At 38.6% G+C, this 16,502-nt stretch overlaps 1 protein-coding gene across 1 annotated transcript in view; it reads left to right on the top strand.

Annotated features, from left to right (window-relative positions):
• LOC102861291 (interleukin-1 receptor accessory protein-like 1-like) overlaps positions 1–16,502 on the top strand; it is a 1,697,309-nt gene that overhangs the window by 830,344 nt on the left and 850,463 nt on the right. Inside the window, exon 3 of the mRNA XM_006885045.1 lies at positions 14,537–14,816. Coding sequence (XP_006885107.1) covers positions 14,537–14,816 — 280 coding nt within the window. The remainder of the gene's footprint in view (positions 1–14,536; positions 14,817–16,502) is intronic.

Genomic DNA, 16,502 nt, shown 5'->3' on the forward strand with positions numbered 1-16,502 from the left:
TGTTCCTTAGAAAGTTGGGGGGGTCTGAGTTAACTCATCAAAAGGACAAGATTATGTTTATTTACGAAAGGAGAAAGGGCCATCTGAGATTGCCTCACGTGAGAGGGATTAGGATAATTAAGCGCATACACAGGTGTCCTTGTGGGGTGCATGCGCAGATGATCAGGATGACAGCTAATGTGCATGATTCAGCAGTATGCTATGGCTTTAAAGATGGCCACTTCCACAGGAGCCCTTTCAAGATAGCTGTATGACCTTTCAGAAGGCCATACAGAAGTTACTCACATGGCACCTGAAATCTCTTAGCAGAGTTAAAGGTTGTTAATAGGTAACACTTGGGGGTACCTAGACTACCCACTGAGTTTGTATTTTTGGGTTTTGTCATGCTTGCATTAGTTGAATACTATTTTCCCCAAGGAAAAATACTTTAAGGTTCTCTTTTATGTTTCTTTTTTTTAATTATTCTTAATTTTAATGAACGTTTACAGAGACTTTTTCGTTGTTATGCAATCCCTCCCCTCAAATTCACTCCACTATGCAGCCTTCATTCTGGACTCCTGTCATGACAATAATACCCAATCATATATCCCTTTTAAACAGTTCTCTTCCTCGTCTGTTTCAATTCCATATACATCATTCCTCCCCTCCTTTTCTGTCTTCCCTCAACCCTGATGTCAGTCCCATTTTACAACAGTGGCCCTATGCAATATTTGTCCTTTTGTGACTGAGATATTTCACTCAGCATAATGTCCTCTAGGGTCATCCATTTTGCATAATATTTCATGAGTTCCTTGGTTTTCAATGCAGCATAGTATTCCAATGTGTGAATATACCAGAGCTTCTCTATCCATTCGTTTGTTGATGGGCACTTGGGTTGTTTCCAGCTCTTTGCTATTGCGAACAAAGCTGCAATAAACATGGGTGTGCATATATCCTGGAGGGAGTGACATTGTAGGGTGGTGGCAAACTCCAGCAGTTGAAGGATTTAAACTTAATAAAGAGGTCAAAACAACCCCCTCTAGACTGAGAAGACATGTCTTTTGGAAATATTTTTTATTGCTTTCTTGTCCATTGCATATCTTTCCCACCTTTTCATCTGTTTTCCCAACCTCATTCCACCATTTCAGTATTTTATCTTTGACTGCCTTATCTATGTGAGATTTTCCACTGTTTTGTCATTTCCTCTTTCCAGTCATCAAGGTTTGGATTGAGGTGCACTTCAAATTCTCTTTCTCAAGTCACTTTTAGCCTTCTGGGTTCTCATGCTCCATTTGTTCATTTGCCAACAAAATTCCACATTTTATACTTTCTCTACGATGCTGTCTTTGCTCTTAGAATATATTCATTCTGTCCTGGGTTATGTATAGATGTTTAGTTGCTTGTGCCTACTAAAAGGTGATCTCCTCAAAGACAAGACTGATTTTGGTCAGATTTGTTTAAAACAGTAAGCTGCTCATAGTAGGTAGTCAATAGTCATATGTAGAATCATACTGAACTAGAATTTGGTCTTTAAAACGTGACTCTCCAAGTATTCCATGCTATAAATAGTATCTCTGTGGGGATTGTTGTAAAGGTGGTTTATAAACTTGCATCTTTAAAAAAATAGACTTCACTTTTGCTGTATGTGTTAAAAAGGTGGCCCAGTGCTTATGTTTTCATCTGCTAATTGTGAGTTCAATAGTTTGAACGCACTAGTGACTCCTGGCTGTTTGCTCCCATAAAGATTGTTATTGTGTACTGACAAGTTGATGTGACCTTATAGGACTCAGCAGAACTACCACCTAGAGTTTTATAGGTTGTATTCTTTACAAAACCACCAACATTTAGGGCCAGTAGCTGATTGCTTAATATTGTTTGGTCTGGGCCCTGTTTCATAAAGATTTCGGCTTTGCAAACCCTATGGGGTCATTTTACTCTTATCATATAGGGTCACTAGAGAGCTCTGGCAAGGTAGTGGTAAGGAGCTGTGCTGCAATGCCAAAGGCACATGGTTCAAATCCAGCAGCTGCTCCACGGGATGGGCAATGGACAATCTCCTCCTGTATGGTTTACTGCCTCTGGAAATCAGCTGGAGGGTCATGTATTAGTCAGTTCCAATGTGATGGCATACATGAGATGGAATCAACTCAAAAGTCCACGCTAACACAAGCCCCGCTGTCCATCCAGCCCTGTGAGCTGCCTCTTGAAGTGGGGAAGGGATTACATTTGAGCACTGTTTATTTGTTTTATTGCTTATCGTGTTTATATTTAGTTTAGTGTTCAACATTCAAAGGTATGAAATGCCTCAAGTTGGAAATATATTTTTGACATACACCTGTTTGGTTTTTTTTTACGTCCACTCTTTTTGTGATCATACTTTTGCTGAGATCGACAAGACCTAAATAAATAGCATAGTGTTCTGTTGAATGAAGCTCAAGCCCTTCCCAGCCCACCTTACTGCAGCCCCCATGCACTCTACTCTTTTCATCTCCTCTAGCTGTACTCCTGATGTATTGCTTTTGGTTATTGTCTGTCTTCTCTAACTGCTGTAACTTTGGTTCACCACTTTACCTCCAGCATCAACAGTGTTCCTTGGCCTCTAGTGGATATTGAATGAATGGATACTGTAACTTAAGGTTCAAAATAGTTATTCAGTTTACTGAGGCCTCACTGTTTCTGGCTAACTCTCAAGAAACAGGGCTAAAAATCTGCAAGAGGTGTCATATGGAATACTAATGTAAGTCTTAACATTTACACAAACAATGGAACACAAAAGAACATCTATGTAGTTCCTTATTCTTCCTTTAGGGGGCAGAAGAGCTTTGGTGATCTGCTGAGTAAGGAGTTGCGCTGCCAAGTCAAAGGCAGGTGGTTCAAATAGACCAGCTGCTCTTCAGAAGTAAAACGGGCAATCAACTCTGGTACTATTTACAGCCTCTGAAAACCTACTATAAGCTGGTTCATACACTAAGGCGATTAGTGAGTTAAGGGAGCATGATTGGTTAGAGGACAACTAGTTTTGTTCTAGAAACATTTGGAAGAGCCTTAACGATCCCTGTTGATCATAAAGCAGTCACTTTATAATCTAAGACATACAGTGAAAACTTATCTGCAGTTACAGAGAATTCTCTGCTTGTTATGAGCACTGCCTTCCTCAGATCCCCTAAAATAATGTGAGGAGAAATTAGTAGCCAATCAATTTCTGTCTCTCTACTCCAGAACCCAACAGCTCATGACCTCCCTTTCCTTTCTTAAAATATAAACCTGAGGGAGCTCTGGTGGCCTAGTGGCAAGAAGCTGCACTGCAATCCCAGAAGTTGTTAAGTGCTGTCAAGTCGCAGGTGACTCATAGCGACCCTATGAAGGAGAGTCCTCGACGCTTGGGTGCCTTTCATCCTCTCTCCAGGTTCATAAGGTTTCCGGAGGCAAGCTATTATGGAAGTGGATGCCACTCCTCCTTCCAAGCTTGTTTAATCGGGGAGCTCCACCCCACTCTCTGTCCGCATTGGGTAGCCGACCATTAACGCATTTGACACATCCGTGTCACAGTGTTCAGCCTCACAGCAACCACAAGTGACCACAGGACGGCAACTTGTACACCAGGGCTATACAACCTAGAGACCACCACAACACAACACAGCACAGCACAACTCCCACGTACACAGCATCATGCTCTCTGGCCAAAGGATCACAGCCACCATGAGTGGGGCACACCTGGGCGATTATGGCCGTCTCCTCCCTCCTCTTTTTCTCCTTTTGGGCTTGAAGCCGCTGCTGCCTTCAACCCAAGGCCAAGCGTGGCTTCCCTGGCTCCTGGAGGCAGAGTCGCCTTTCTCCAGAGACCACCACAACACAACACAACACAACTCCCACGTACACAGCACCATGCTCTCTGGCCAAAGGATGCAGCCACCCTGGGTGGGGCAAACCTGGGCGATTATGGCCGTCTCCTCCCTCCTCTTCTCCTTTTGGGCTTGAAGCCACTTCTGCCTTCAAGGAGTGTAAAGTCTTATGTTCACACACTCTTTCTTTGACAAGACAATACAGAAATGAATGGATTGGATTATAAAGTTGAACAAAAATTGTCTGAAATCTGGATCAGAGCGTATTAGGCACAGTAAAGACAGTGGATTCAGTCAGAAATTTAGGAGTGACAAGTGATATCTGTGGCATTTCTGCCACTGCCTTATCAGTTTAGTGTTACTTATGCTGATGTGATATTTTTAAAATCTGAAACACTCTGTACTTAGTTGCACCCTCTACTTGGTGCTCAGTTTAGGAAATAATGCTTAAAAGTTAATAAAAATAGTAAGAAACAGTGTGTAACAGTTAATAGGATGTTAGTGAAATTGGAGCTTCCATAACAACCATTGTGAAAGGTAATGAGATCAGTTTAAAAAATATATAAAAAATAGGTATAACAGTTAAATACTCTTTGATTCAGTAATCCACTTCTGGAATTGAATGCCATCCTAAGGTAAACCTACTCCCCACTCTCTGGGGGAAACTCTGTGAGCATTATATATTAAGCTGATTTTTATTCTAGAATTGTTTAGAACAATTAAACCTAGGAGAAAAATGAGAGGCAAACCACCAGTGAATTATACCTTACAGCCACTATGAGATATTATACAGTCATTGCCAGATATTAAGTAACTAAAAATAACATGCTAGAAATTTTTATAAAAGGTGTAATTTCAACTGCAAAAAAGACTGAATAAACAAAAGGAAGATAATATGGCAACAAATCTTTTAGAGGATTACTATAGGTAGATTTTAAAGGAATATTTTGTTTTCTTCTTTTTACTGTCCTATAATTTTCTTTTTTCTCTTTATCACTAGAAAACAAGTGATTTGTGAGTAAGTCCTCACCAAGTGTAAATGATGAGATTTCTGGGGTTTTGTTAGCATCACAATATAATTCTGGGACTAGGACATGAGGAAGATCCTGTCTACCTTTGGAGCTGCTGTTACTATATTCTTGGGATCAATAGGGAACCATATCTTAGAAGAAAGGTGGTATGGACCTGTTTCCAACTTGAGATGGTCTTCATTGAGAGAAGAGTAAGTGGTCATTTCTAGGCTTAGTCAGGCAAAGTATCCTTTTGAAATTGGGTTTGGGTTAATTGGCAGGGCCTCTTGAATAGCATTAATTCTTGCTACCTGCACAAATCTTTCCAAAATGTTTTAAAGAGCTCGTCCAAAATTGTTACACACTGGGTCTAATTTTAGGCACCGGAAGTGTTCCACTCCAGATAAGGGTGATCCAGAAAATAGACGTGGATGGAGACAACATATTTGGTCACAGCAACATATTATAGAGTCTAGCTTTTGTTCTGTTTTGCTGCTGTCACTGGCTGCAGATAATTTAGCTACATCTCTACTTTTCTTCTGAAAGATGTCTGCAATACCAACTTTGATTTGTGGAGTTCATGCATGGAAAGAGTAGCAGCTACTGTAGCTAAAGTGCAGAATTCAGTTAATTAAGATCTAGTGTCAATCTCTGTGTTCAGTGTCTCCTGGAGCTTCTGTGAAAAACGACGTGCTGCTCAGTTCACTGCCTACACATGCTAGCTGCTTTCACAGCTGAAGTGTAGCCTTTTCAGACCCACTAAGGGTTGAAACCAGTGATGCCAATATACCAGATAATTCTTTTTCAGTCATTGTATTAAAAGAGATAATAGAAGAAAACGATCTTTTTTTTTTAAAATTTTTATTTCTCCATATTCACATTGTTTGTTTTTGGTATTCCACAACACTAGAGCTTGAAACCTTTGTCCACATTTGCTGGAAAAGTGGGAGTTGAGGGAGCATTATAACTGGCAAGACTAATAGTTTTGTTACACTGGCTTTAAGACTACACAGAACTATTATTTCACAGACCGCATAGAGCTATATTCAGGTTGGAAGCAAGATACAATGAATCAGTCAGGACAGCTTCTGAAATGTGCTTGGAAGGCACCTCATCCTTCAGTTTTACAGCTTTAAGTCAATGTAACAAAACTATTAATCTTGTCAGTTATGGTGCTCCCCCAGTCTCCAGTTTTCCAGCAAACTTGGACCAAGGCTCCTTGCTCTAGTTTTGTGGGCTAACAGTCCCAAGGACAGATCGATCTCATGCTAGGAGGTCTCAGACCCTCTGATGCTCCTCTAGGCTAGACTGACACAAGAATCTCTGACCCCAAAGGATGCACTGTATCCTCTTCTTCCTCTTTGCTGGTAGGAAGCTTTTCAGATTTTACTGTTGAATCTACTCATTTTAATGATAAGACTAGCCAATCCCTTTGTCGATAGGCTAATCTACATGGCAAAATAAAAGTTAATGGCCAGGAAAGCCATATCACCACAGTGAGGAGGACCTGAGGCATTTGCTGCAGAAGGTCAAGGACTGCAGCCTTCAATATGGATTGAAGCTCAACATCAAGAAGACAAGGATTCTCACCACTGGGCCAATTGGCAGCATCATGATAGGTGGAGAAGAGATTGAGATTGTTAAGAGCTTTAGTTTGCTTAGTTCCACAGTCAACACTCTTGGTACCAGAAGCCAGAAAAATCAAGAGACAAATTGTATTGGGAAAATCTGCTCTCTGGGATCTCTCCAGAGAATTAAAGTGCAACAATGTTAGTCTGGAGACTAAGGTGCACCTGATCCAGACCATGATCTATCTTCACAATTACTTTCTATACATCACAGGATAGAGCAGTCTTCAGAGCTGTTGTATATATGGTCACTATGACTTGCCAGTGACTTGACAGCATATAACAACAACAATAAAATACATACATACATACATACATACATATAAAATACATATGAAATCAAGCAAGGGAGCAATAGTTTGTGCTCTTGTGGCCTAGTGAATAAAGAGTTTTTCTGCAAATTCAAAGGCTAGTGGTTTAAATCCACCTGCTGATCTGTGGGTGAAAGATGGACAAGTCTCTTCCCATGTAATTTATAGCCTTTAAAAACCCACTGGAGACTCAGGCTATATGAATTTTTTATGACTTGATGGAATGAGGATTTTTTAGTTATATATGTATGTGTGTATATGTATATATGTGTGTGTGTATATAAAAATAATTTTAAAGATTCTACCCTTTGACAAGCATCGTATTGATATTTTGAATTGGCTGCGAAAGATATTTCAGTCTATGACAAAATATATGAATTCCAGAGTAAACTAGCATCATTCCTCTCCTCTGCTTATATTTAATCACTTATTGCTGCCAATTTTACATCCTACATTTTTCTCAAATCCAATTTTTCCTCCTCACTATTCTTACTCCAGACCTTCAATAACCTTCATCTTCTGACTAGTCTTCAAATTTGTGTTCCCCACCTGAGAAATTCACCCAGTGTAGCATTTCTGAGACCTTTATACTGTCTTCATCAACCCCTTGGCTAAAACTCTTCAGTGTTTGCCTAATCACTCCCACAATATAGTCAAATGTGTTTGCATCACACGGATGATGTCTCTTTGCTCATTTTTTCCCCTCTCCTCCTAGCTTGCCATTTTCAGCTTTTAACTTGGTTCCTTAACACAGAGTCACTTTTCGTCTCTGCAAAACTCTGCTGCTTCTTATTTCTGTGCTATTGATTTTTTTTACTTGCCTCCATAACAAATATACGACCACTCATCCTTTATACTCTGTCAATTTCTAGAGCCTTATTTTGGTCGAATATCTTCAGTGCTGTTTGGACTTCTTCCTTTAGTGCCATTGCTCCTTGATCTTATGATGTCTCCCAAAATAGTTGAACATTAACCCATTCTTTTGGGTACACTGACTGTATATCTCTTCCATCTTCTTTTGATACTTCAGTGTCAGTCAATATTTTCTACATAGGATCCTATAATATTTTAAACTTGATTTCCCCCCCCTCCCATTTCTTTCATCTTGAAAAATGTTGAGTGTGTTCTTCCTTTTTGGTTTTTTAAACTCCAGGTCTTTGCACATTTCAGTCTGTTACTTTGTATTGGTGTCTTTGAAATCTGTTCAGCTTTTTTTACTCCTTTTCTTCTATTCACTTTGACAGCAGAAGTTTAGAGTCTTTTTGATATCCATTTTAGTTTTCTCTTTCCTTCATATCTTTTTAATAACCTTTTGCTTTCTTTATGCACGATGTCCTCTCACCTGCTCTTTGGTCATATGTTCAATGCAACAAGTCTATGAGAGGGTCACTCAATTCAGGTGGCATATGCACAGGGTCATATTTGGGTGCTTCTTGTTGTTGTTAAGTGCCATCGACTTGTAGATGACTCATAGCGACCCTATGAAGGAAAGACCTGAACACTTTTATAGCTTTCATCATTTATCCAGGTTCATAGAGTTTATGGAGGCAAGCTATTTTGGAAGTGGATGCCACTCCTGCTTCCAAGCTTGTTTTAATCGGGGAGTTCCACCAAACACTGTTCACTATAGGTAACCATTATCGCATTTGATGCATCAGTGTCACGGTGTTCAGCATCACAGCAACCACGAGCTACCTCTGTACAGCAAATGGACAGACCAGTGCTATACCACTTAGAAGACTGTTTGACAAAAACCAATTAAAACCAGGCCTGATGGCTGCAGATTAAAATTGCCCACCTTTGGCTTGGTAGCATCACTTTCTATCCACTAGGCCAACAGAGCTCTCTCTATGTTGTTTTTGTTAGTGTTGTTAAGTTCCGTCGAGTCATAGATGACTCATAGTGACCCTCTGGTTTATATGGACTTTTTTTTTCTTCACTTGTAACTTCATCAAGATTCTTAAACTTGTTCTGACTAATGATATTGAACGTTTCCATTATTTTTTCCACACATAAGATTTCTTTGATTACTGTGTATTGCGTCCAGTGAGAATGACTTATATAGTTACTGTTTGTGTGGTTGAGAAAATATATTTTCATTTAATAAGTTGCTGGTCTCTCAGAATTCATTCATGTGAACTCCATTATAGTTTATATCACCAAAGTCGTATTTTGTAACACTAGATCCTTCTTTTTTGTTCTAATTTTCACATTACAAGTATTTTAGCTTGATTTGTAAGCTTGATAAACTTTAGATAACAGAAGTTAGTAAAAAAATCTTCACTATATCTTTGGCGACAGTGGTTGATAGATAAAATTAAATAATAGTCGTATTAAGCAGTCTCCTTTCTAGACTTATGGATAATATCCCATCACTGATAGTGATGTACTTCAGAACAGATCTTGATGTGCTCTTTGTTGTGCCATTCCTATTCAGTTGGTCACTCTAAGCACAGTAAACCATGTGATTATCCTATTCAAAGCTAGATCCTGAATAAAAAAAGGCTGAAAGAGAATTGATGCCTTTGAATTAGGGTGTTCTGAAAGAATATTGAAAATCTCATGGGTTTCTAGAAGAACAAATAAATCTGTCTTCAAAGAAATATTGACAGAACGTTCCTTAGAAAAGACTACGGTGAGATCTCATCTCATCTACTTTGGGCATGTTATCAGGAGAATGCAGTATCTGGAGAAGGATATCCCACTTAATAGAGAGTATGAGAAATCGAGAAAGACCCTCAATGAGATGGAATGATGACATATAGCGATGATTGTGGGGATGGTATGGTAGCAGGTATTATTTCACTCTGTACATAGAGCGGCTGTAAAGCAACCAACTTGAGAATGGCTAACAAACAACAATACACTGTGACAATTAAATGAAAAAATACGATGAACTAGAAACCAGTAATACTTTTCTTGTTATTCTCCATTCGCTCAGTCTATATGCTGAGCAAATAATTGGAAAAGAGGACAATATGAAGAACACCAAGGTATTATGGTTGGAGGGAAACTTCAGGAACAAACTACCAGATTTGCACTTGACCCAGTTTAGCTTGGTGAAAGACTTGAGGCACTTACTGCTAAAGATTAACCCACAAGAGCCAATTTTTGGTGGTAGGTTATACCCAAGGGAGTGTAAGTTTCCAAGCAGGGTAGTTCCTATCAGTCAGAGGCAATTTTTCAAAAGATTTGAGCAACTGTGAACTGTTGTAGGTATCCAGCACTCAAGGTAACTATAGAATGGACACATCTTTTTCAGACAATGGGGTCAGGATGGGCCATTGTAGATTCTGCTACACCGTAGTGGATGTTCCACTCATTTTCTTTTTATTCCATTAGACTTATCCAGGTAGATAATTTCAGAGTAATATAATTTGCCATCTTTTAAAATCTTAAGGTTTCACATTAATATTCAATATTTGTAAGCTTTACAATTAGATGATTTCTTCCTTTTTCTCTCTCTTTTTTAAAAGAACTCAGCCTTCAGTCTTGTTGCCATGGAAATATTTTGAGCTCTTACATATGTAGTAATAATGATTTAATTAGAAAAGCTTCCCTTAATCTCATTTGAATTTATTCGCATTCTCCAATCTATGTAGCCTTTGTTCATTAAATGGGATATCACTATGAACTTCCTGGGAAGGAATTAGTTCTAAATCTTAATTCCATCATTGTCTTCATATAAGCTCTCTGAGCTTCATGGGTTGTGACAAAAACAAATTAATGTGATGCTTTCTACTCTCCCCCTCCACATAACTTTATGGCTTCATAAACACTCATTGGCTTTTAGTGAATGTCATTGAATTACAGTGTTTCCATGGAATCTTCCTCTTCAGAAAGAAGAGTACCAATAAGAAATTTTCTAAAACATAATTATAAAAGGATATTTTATTCTGAAAGATGAAAAAAGATATTAAATACCACTGCCTTCAAGAATTACCTGGTGATAATTTTAAAATAATAATGAGGGTCTCCTGGTAACTTATATAATGGAATTAACATTCTTGATAAGTATACTTTTCGAATTATTGTGGCCAAACCAATGTAGCTGTGTTCTACAGAAAAGTTGAAAATATAATCAAGTTAGTGTGTTGGTGTTGTTGTATGCTGTTGAGTCACCTGCAACTTGTGTATGTACCTGATGTACAGCAGCTCTGAAGCCTGCCCTGTCCTGAGCCGGTCTCACTGACTCCAACACACCTACACACATTGTCCTAGTTACTATATCTCATCTAGGGTCTTCCTCTGCTGTGCTGTCCCTCCACCCTTCTGAACATGATATCCTTCTCTAAGTATCGGTCCCTCCTGGCCCCATGCCCAAAGTATGGGAGACAGCACTTCGAAGTATCCCATTACTCAAGGTAATATAAAAGCAAACCCTAACACAGACAAAAATAAAACTTTCTGGTTATACATTTAAAAAAAATGTTCATCTTTATAATGAAATCAAGAGCTCAGAAACCTTACTGTATTGTGAAAATCTGTGGTCTTAGATATCTCCAAAGTGCTAAAGAGCAGTGATATCCATTTAAAGACTAAGATGTGCCTGATCCAAGTGGCGATATTTTGATTGCTTTCTATGTATCTGAAAGTTGGACAGTCAAAAAGAATAACGGAAGAATCCTGATTGACTTTGAGTTGTGGTGTTGGAGTACTGAATACCCCTGGACTTCCAAAAGAACAAATAAGTCCCTTTGGAGCAAGTGAAGCCAGGATGTTTTCTTAGAGGCAAGGATGGTAAAACTTCATGTCACATACTGTGGATATGTTGTCAGTGGGAACCATTCCTTGGAAAAACACATCAATCTTGGAAAAGAGGAAGGTCAGAGAAAGAGTAGACCCTCAATAATAATGGGCTAAAGCGTGGCAGAGATCATGAAGATGACACAAGATAGGGCAATGGACAGATCTGTTGTTCATAAGGTTACTATGAGTCATAGTAGTTTCATTGGCACTTACCAGCAATTCATAAGGGCATACATATTGAGGTATTTAGTAGTGAAAAGTCAAGTTTCTCTTGTAGTTTATTATTAAATAGGGGAAATTGTGTTATTTGTACCCAAATATACATGGAATACATGTAAAGCAAATCTTAATAAGAAATATTATCACTTCAATCACTTAATAAAATACTTTATTGTGATTGTTGAAACCAACGTGCAGCATTCATTTAAATCTGTTTAACCATATAATTTAAATTTTTCTTTCCACTATTTGCTATCTTTCCCCAAAAGGCATTAAAATTTCTTGATTATGTGATAGCTTATTTTGAACATTGTGCATTTTGTTTTATAGTAGTCAAGCCTAAAGCATAATCCACAAGCTACTTACATATTAAATTAAATACAGAAGTCCTGTAGTATGTCTTTGATGTCCAAGGTTCTGTTATTTATTCATTTCACCTTGTCATATAACTCTTTGATTTATTTCCAACTATTTTTTATTACTTTAAATAGTGCATAATTTAATCGTCAGGAACAATCATCATTTTCTTTCAACAGTTTTCTTAGTATATTCTGAAAAGTATATATTAATATAAGTATCTATTCCTATGTTTTCTTGATCTAATTTATCACTAACTTTTTAGAACTTTCTAGATGAAATATCTTCACTCTTTGCTTCAAGCATTTTGCTCTATCCTGCCATTCTTCTGAGAGTTTGACTAATTTCATCTCATTGTTTATACTATTACCTTGAAGGTGTTTCAGGCTTTTTCACTGACAGCAGTATCCTCTGTGACAGATGGCTTCACTTACCATAACTTGATTCTAGAATTGTATCATAATTTATATAGTGGTAAAGTGTAAAAATTTTGTATTAGCAGTAGGATTTAATTTAAAATAAAATAGGGTTCGTTCCATGCAGTGGGATGAATGTACAACATTGTGTTGATAAATATTGAGTCTAATTGTATCATTGTAGTGATTCTGTTTGTCCACCAAGTGACACCCTACTTAACATGAGGCCAGGTCTGTGGCAGTCTTTGATGGAGATTACGGAAATGACACAGAGATTCTAGATGACGTACATTCAGCTCTTTAGTAAGAACCTTATAACCAATATGTGATAATTGAAATTCATTAAAGAAAAAAATTATGTGGAATTGAACAAACTTTGTGAAACAGAATATTTTGGTGGTAGAGTGAATACATTCTAGGTTCTGACATCTATTTCATTGCCACACAATGAAAGCCGACCCTCCAATTAGGTTTGAGAGACTGAACAACTGCACGCAAGGAGATGGTTCATCTTTCTCCTAAGGAGCCGCTGTAAACAGCACCACAGTAAATTGCCCATCTTTTGCTCATGGAGCAGCTGGTAGATCCAAACCACTGGCCTTTGAGTTGACACCACAACTCCTTACTACAGCACCACTGGAGCTCCCTACTGTGCCTACTCCTCTTACACACCAATCTTCCCATGCTTTGTGTCTTTAAACTTCCCCTAATGCTCCCAGAAATCAGAGCTCAGCATTGTCTTCTGCCATGGTGTGTAAAACCACGACTATTGTCCACACTACTTCGCTTTCATTCTTTTGTGGCTCATTGGTCATTAACTTTTTTTTAAATTCCAACCCTAAAGTGAAACCACACAGTCATTTGAACAGCAGACATTTAGTTTAAAATGTATCAAATGTAACAAATGATTGGAATAATGAGAGGCTGGCTAATAAGGAGAAAGAACCTTGAGGAGCACAGAAACCAGCTGCCATTACACCCAGGGCTGAGTTATATAGCACCCAGTGACGTATCCTCATGCTCGCTATCCCAAAGCTAAGTCCAGACCTTGTTGAGAAGTCATGGCCATGGCTTAATGAATAGCCAAAAATAATCAATGAAGTTCAGGTGGAATTTGTTGGTCATCCAGACATCAGCTTTCCAGAGAGCTTGGGAGAGCTATGCACTTGAAAATGTCTTAGGAGAGACTCTTAAAATATTGCCCTGTGGTGGTGTGGGAGTCAAGCAGGAGTCAAGGGCTAGATAAGCATATAGTGCAGGAAGCTGGTTCTCACTGCCAGGTAAGTGCAGAGGAATCAAGAAAGCACAATCTCCTGACAAAGTGTCAGCGCCAGCTGTCAGAGGGGGAAAAAAAAGCCATTTAAAAGACCCAGAGCCGTTTTCATAGAGCAGGTAAAAAGGTGGATTTGAAGCTCAGAGTCAATAAATTGATAACTGACACATTGATATACACAAAGGAGAAATACAAAGATTGTTTTTCAGCAGAGGAAATTACTTTTCAGTGCCGTCCAAGTTTTATTTGCTGCTATATCCTCTAGTGATCTAGTGGTTAAAAGTTGTGCTGCCAACCCAAAGGCAGGTAGTTCGAATCCACCAGCTGCTCCATGGCAATCTCCTCCTGTGCAATTTACATCCCCTGAAAACCTACTGGAGGATCACCTATGAGTCTTATTTCTGCTCCAAAGCAATGACTTTTACAATTTTTTCTTCTGTGGGGGATTCTAGTGGCCTAGCCCATAGGGAGTTGTGCTGCTAGCCCAGAGATGCCACCTCTCTGGCATTTCAAATCTACCAGAAGCTCTTTGGGAAAAGATGGGCTGTCTCCTGTATGATTTACAGCCTCAGAAAAACCACCCAAGGCTCAGCTGAGAGCCAGGTCTGACTCAACAGCTATTAATTTGAATTTTTATTTTATCTACTCTGTGTCTGATGTATTATTTAACCCTATTAGTATTTTTTAAATGAATGAGATTATAATTTCAAATGGTCTCTAATATTTTTCTTTTTTTCCCCCCTCCATTGTAGCTGATGGATGCACTGATTGGTCTGTCGATATCAAGAAATACCAAGTATTGGTGGGAGAGCCTGTTCGAATCAAATGTGCACTTTTTTACGGTTACATCAGAGCGAATTACTCCCTTGCCCAAAGTGCTGGGCTCAGTTTGATGTGGTATAAAAGCTCTGGCCCTGGAGACTTCGAAGAGCCCATTGCATTTGATGGAAGTAGAATGAGCAAGGAAGAAGACTCCATTTGGTTCAGGCCCACATTGCTACAGGACAGTGGTCTTTATGCCTGCGTTATCAGGTACCCTTTTACATTCTCTTCCTGTTGAAGCAATGCAATCATGTGCTGCCTTCGCGTGCTTAAATGTTGCTGCTCTTCCTTTCACATAAAAAGAAAAAAAAAGTACTGTCTCAACTCTTCTATGTGCTGCTGCTTCCCAAAATTTAAACTCTAAATCATAAAAATAAAGATGAGATTGGAATTTATATTGGAGACATTATTTCTAGCTTATGGAGGAAAGAGATACCATCTGGGTATCTACTTATGTTTGCCAGAAATTACGGAAGACTATGAAATAAAATTTACAGGGGAGGTGAAATGTTGCAAATAAAATGTAAGCAAAGACTTGCAAAAAGGATGCATAGTTTATTGCTCAATGGGTTGTAACATTTTGTTATTGCCCTTCACAGACAGATAGAGCACAAATACCTCTGGTTCACATTCATCTGCACAGATGATTTAGGGGATGTGCATTATGTGCACAGGTAGAGGAAGACAGCATTGGCATGAGAGGGAATACAAAAATTGTACTCCAGCTCACTTTGCTAACTAAAAGTGTGATATTCAAATCCTCCAAGGTCTTTCAGAGCCGAACTCAAAGTCAGTGACAAAGTCTGTGGCCTTCTCTCCTAGCAAACCCATTGCAGATCTTTGTCTGAACTTGGAAGAGGCAGGTGTAGTTTGTTGAGTGATAATGCATTGGAATAGTATCCAACATTTTCAGTGGGATTCTTAACCTTGTTCTTCAACATTCTCAGCTGAAGCAATGGCTGATGGTATATCCTAAGTTGTATCATCAAGGAATGCCAAAGGAATAATGTATGTGTTCTTTTAAAACCCAGTATACATTTCTTTCAAACACAACTCAATGCTTGCATACACTTGCATTTTTACCATTAATTCTTAAGTTCCATGCCTAGTATTCAAAAGGTAAATTTCTTGTCCACTTTTATTTTGGAAATTCATTCCTTTGTGGAATGTGGCTCACAGTTTGCATGGATGATGGTGGAGATCATTAGACAATTGTAACACTAATGTATAGCGTACATGTTTCAGTCTATCTATTTGTGTATTTAAATATATTTATCTCACACTCTGCAGATGGGGTTTTTCAGACAAATAAAGCAAAATGCATCATGAACAAAATCTCAGAATCACCTAATGTCATTTTTCAAATCAGCACTCAGCTTTGACTTGATAAATCCTAATTAATAGGCACTTGTATTAGTCTCTTATGACTTCTATAATAAAACATCACAAAGTGATTGACTTAAAAATGACAGAATTATTCACTGAAGCCTTTAGAAGCTAGAATAGGGCCCTGTTCACTTGAAGGCTCAAGTGAAAGACCATTTTTGTCTCTAACAGCTTCTGGTGACCCCAGGCATCCAATGATTGTGGCAGCATAACTTAAGGCCTTGTCTTTATATTTCACGTGGTTGTATTTCCATTATCTTGGTCTCTTCCTTAGTTGTTAGTTGTGTTTTTTAAGAAATAAGGACACCAAGCATACAGGATAAGGAACTTATTTTGACTTCATGCTAGCTAATTAAATCTGCAAATACCCTGTTTCCATTTAAGGTCATGTACATAAGTACAGGGTTTAAAGACACTAATGTATCTTTGGCGGGAGGGACACAGTTCCATTCAGTCCATAGCAAGGCCTAACCCTCTTGTGTCATAAGGATCACATGCACCCTCACTGTG

Source organism: Elephantulus edwardii, unplaced genomic scaffold (assembly GCF_000299155.1).
Source record: "Elephantulus edwardii isolate Elephantulus edwardi_28Jun2011 unplaced genomic scaffold, EleEdw1.0 scaffold00040, whole genome shotgun sequence".
NCBI classification, from domain to species: domain Eukaryota; kingdom Metazoa; phylum Chordata; class Mammalia; order Macroscelidea; family Macroscelididae; genus Elephantulus; species Elephantulus edwardii.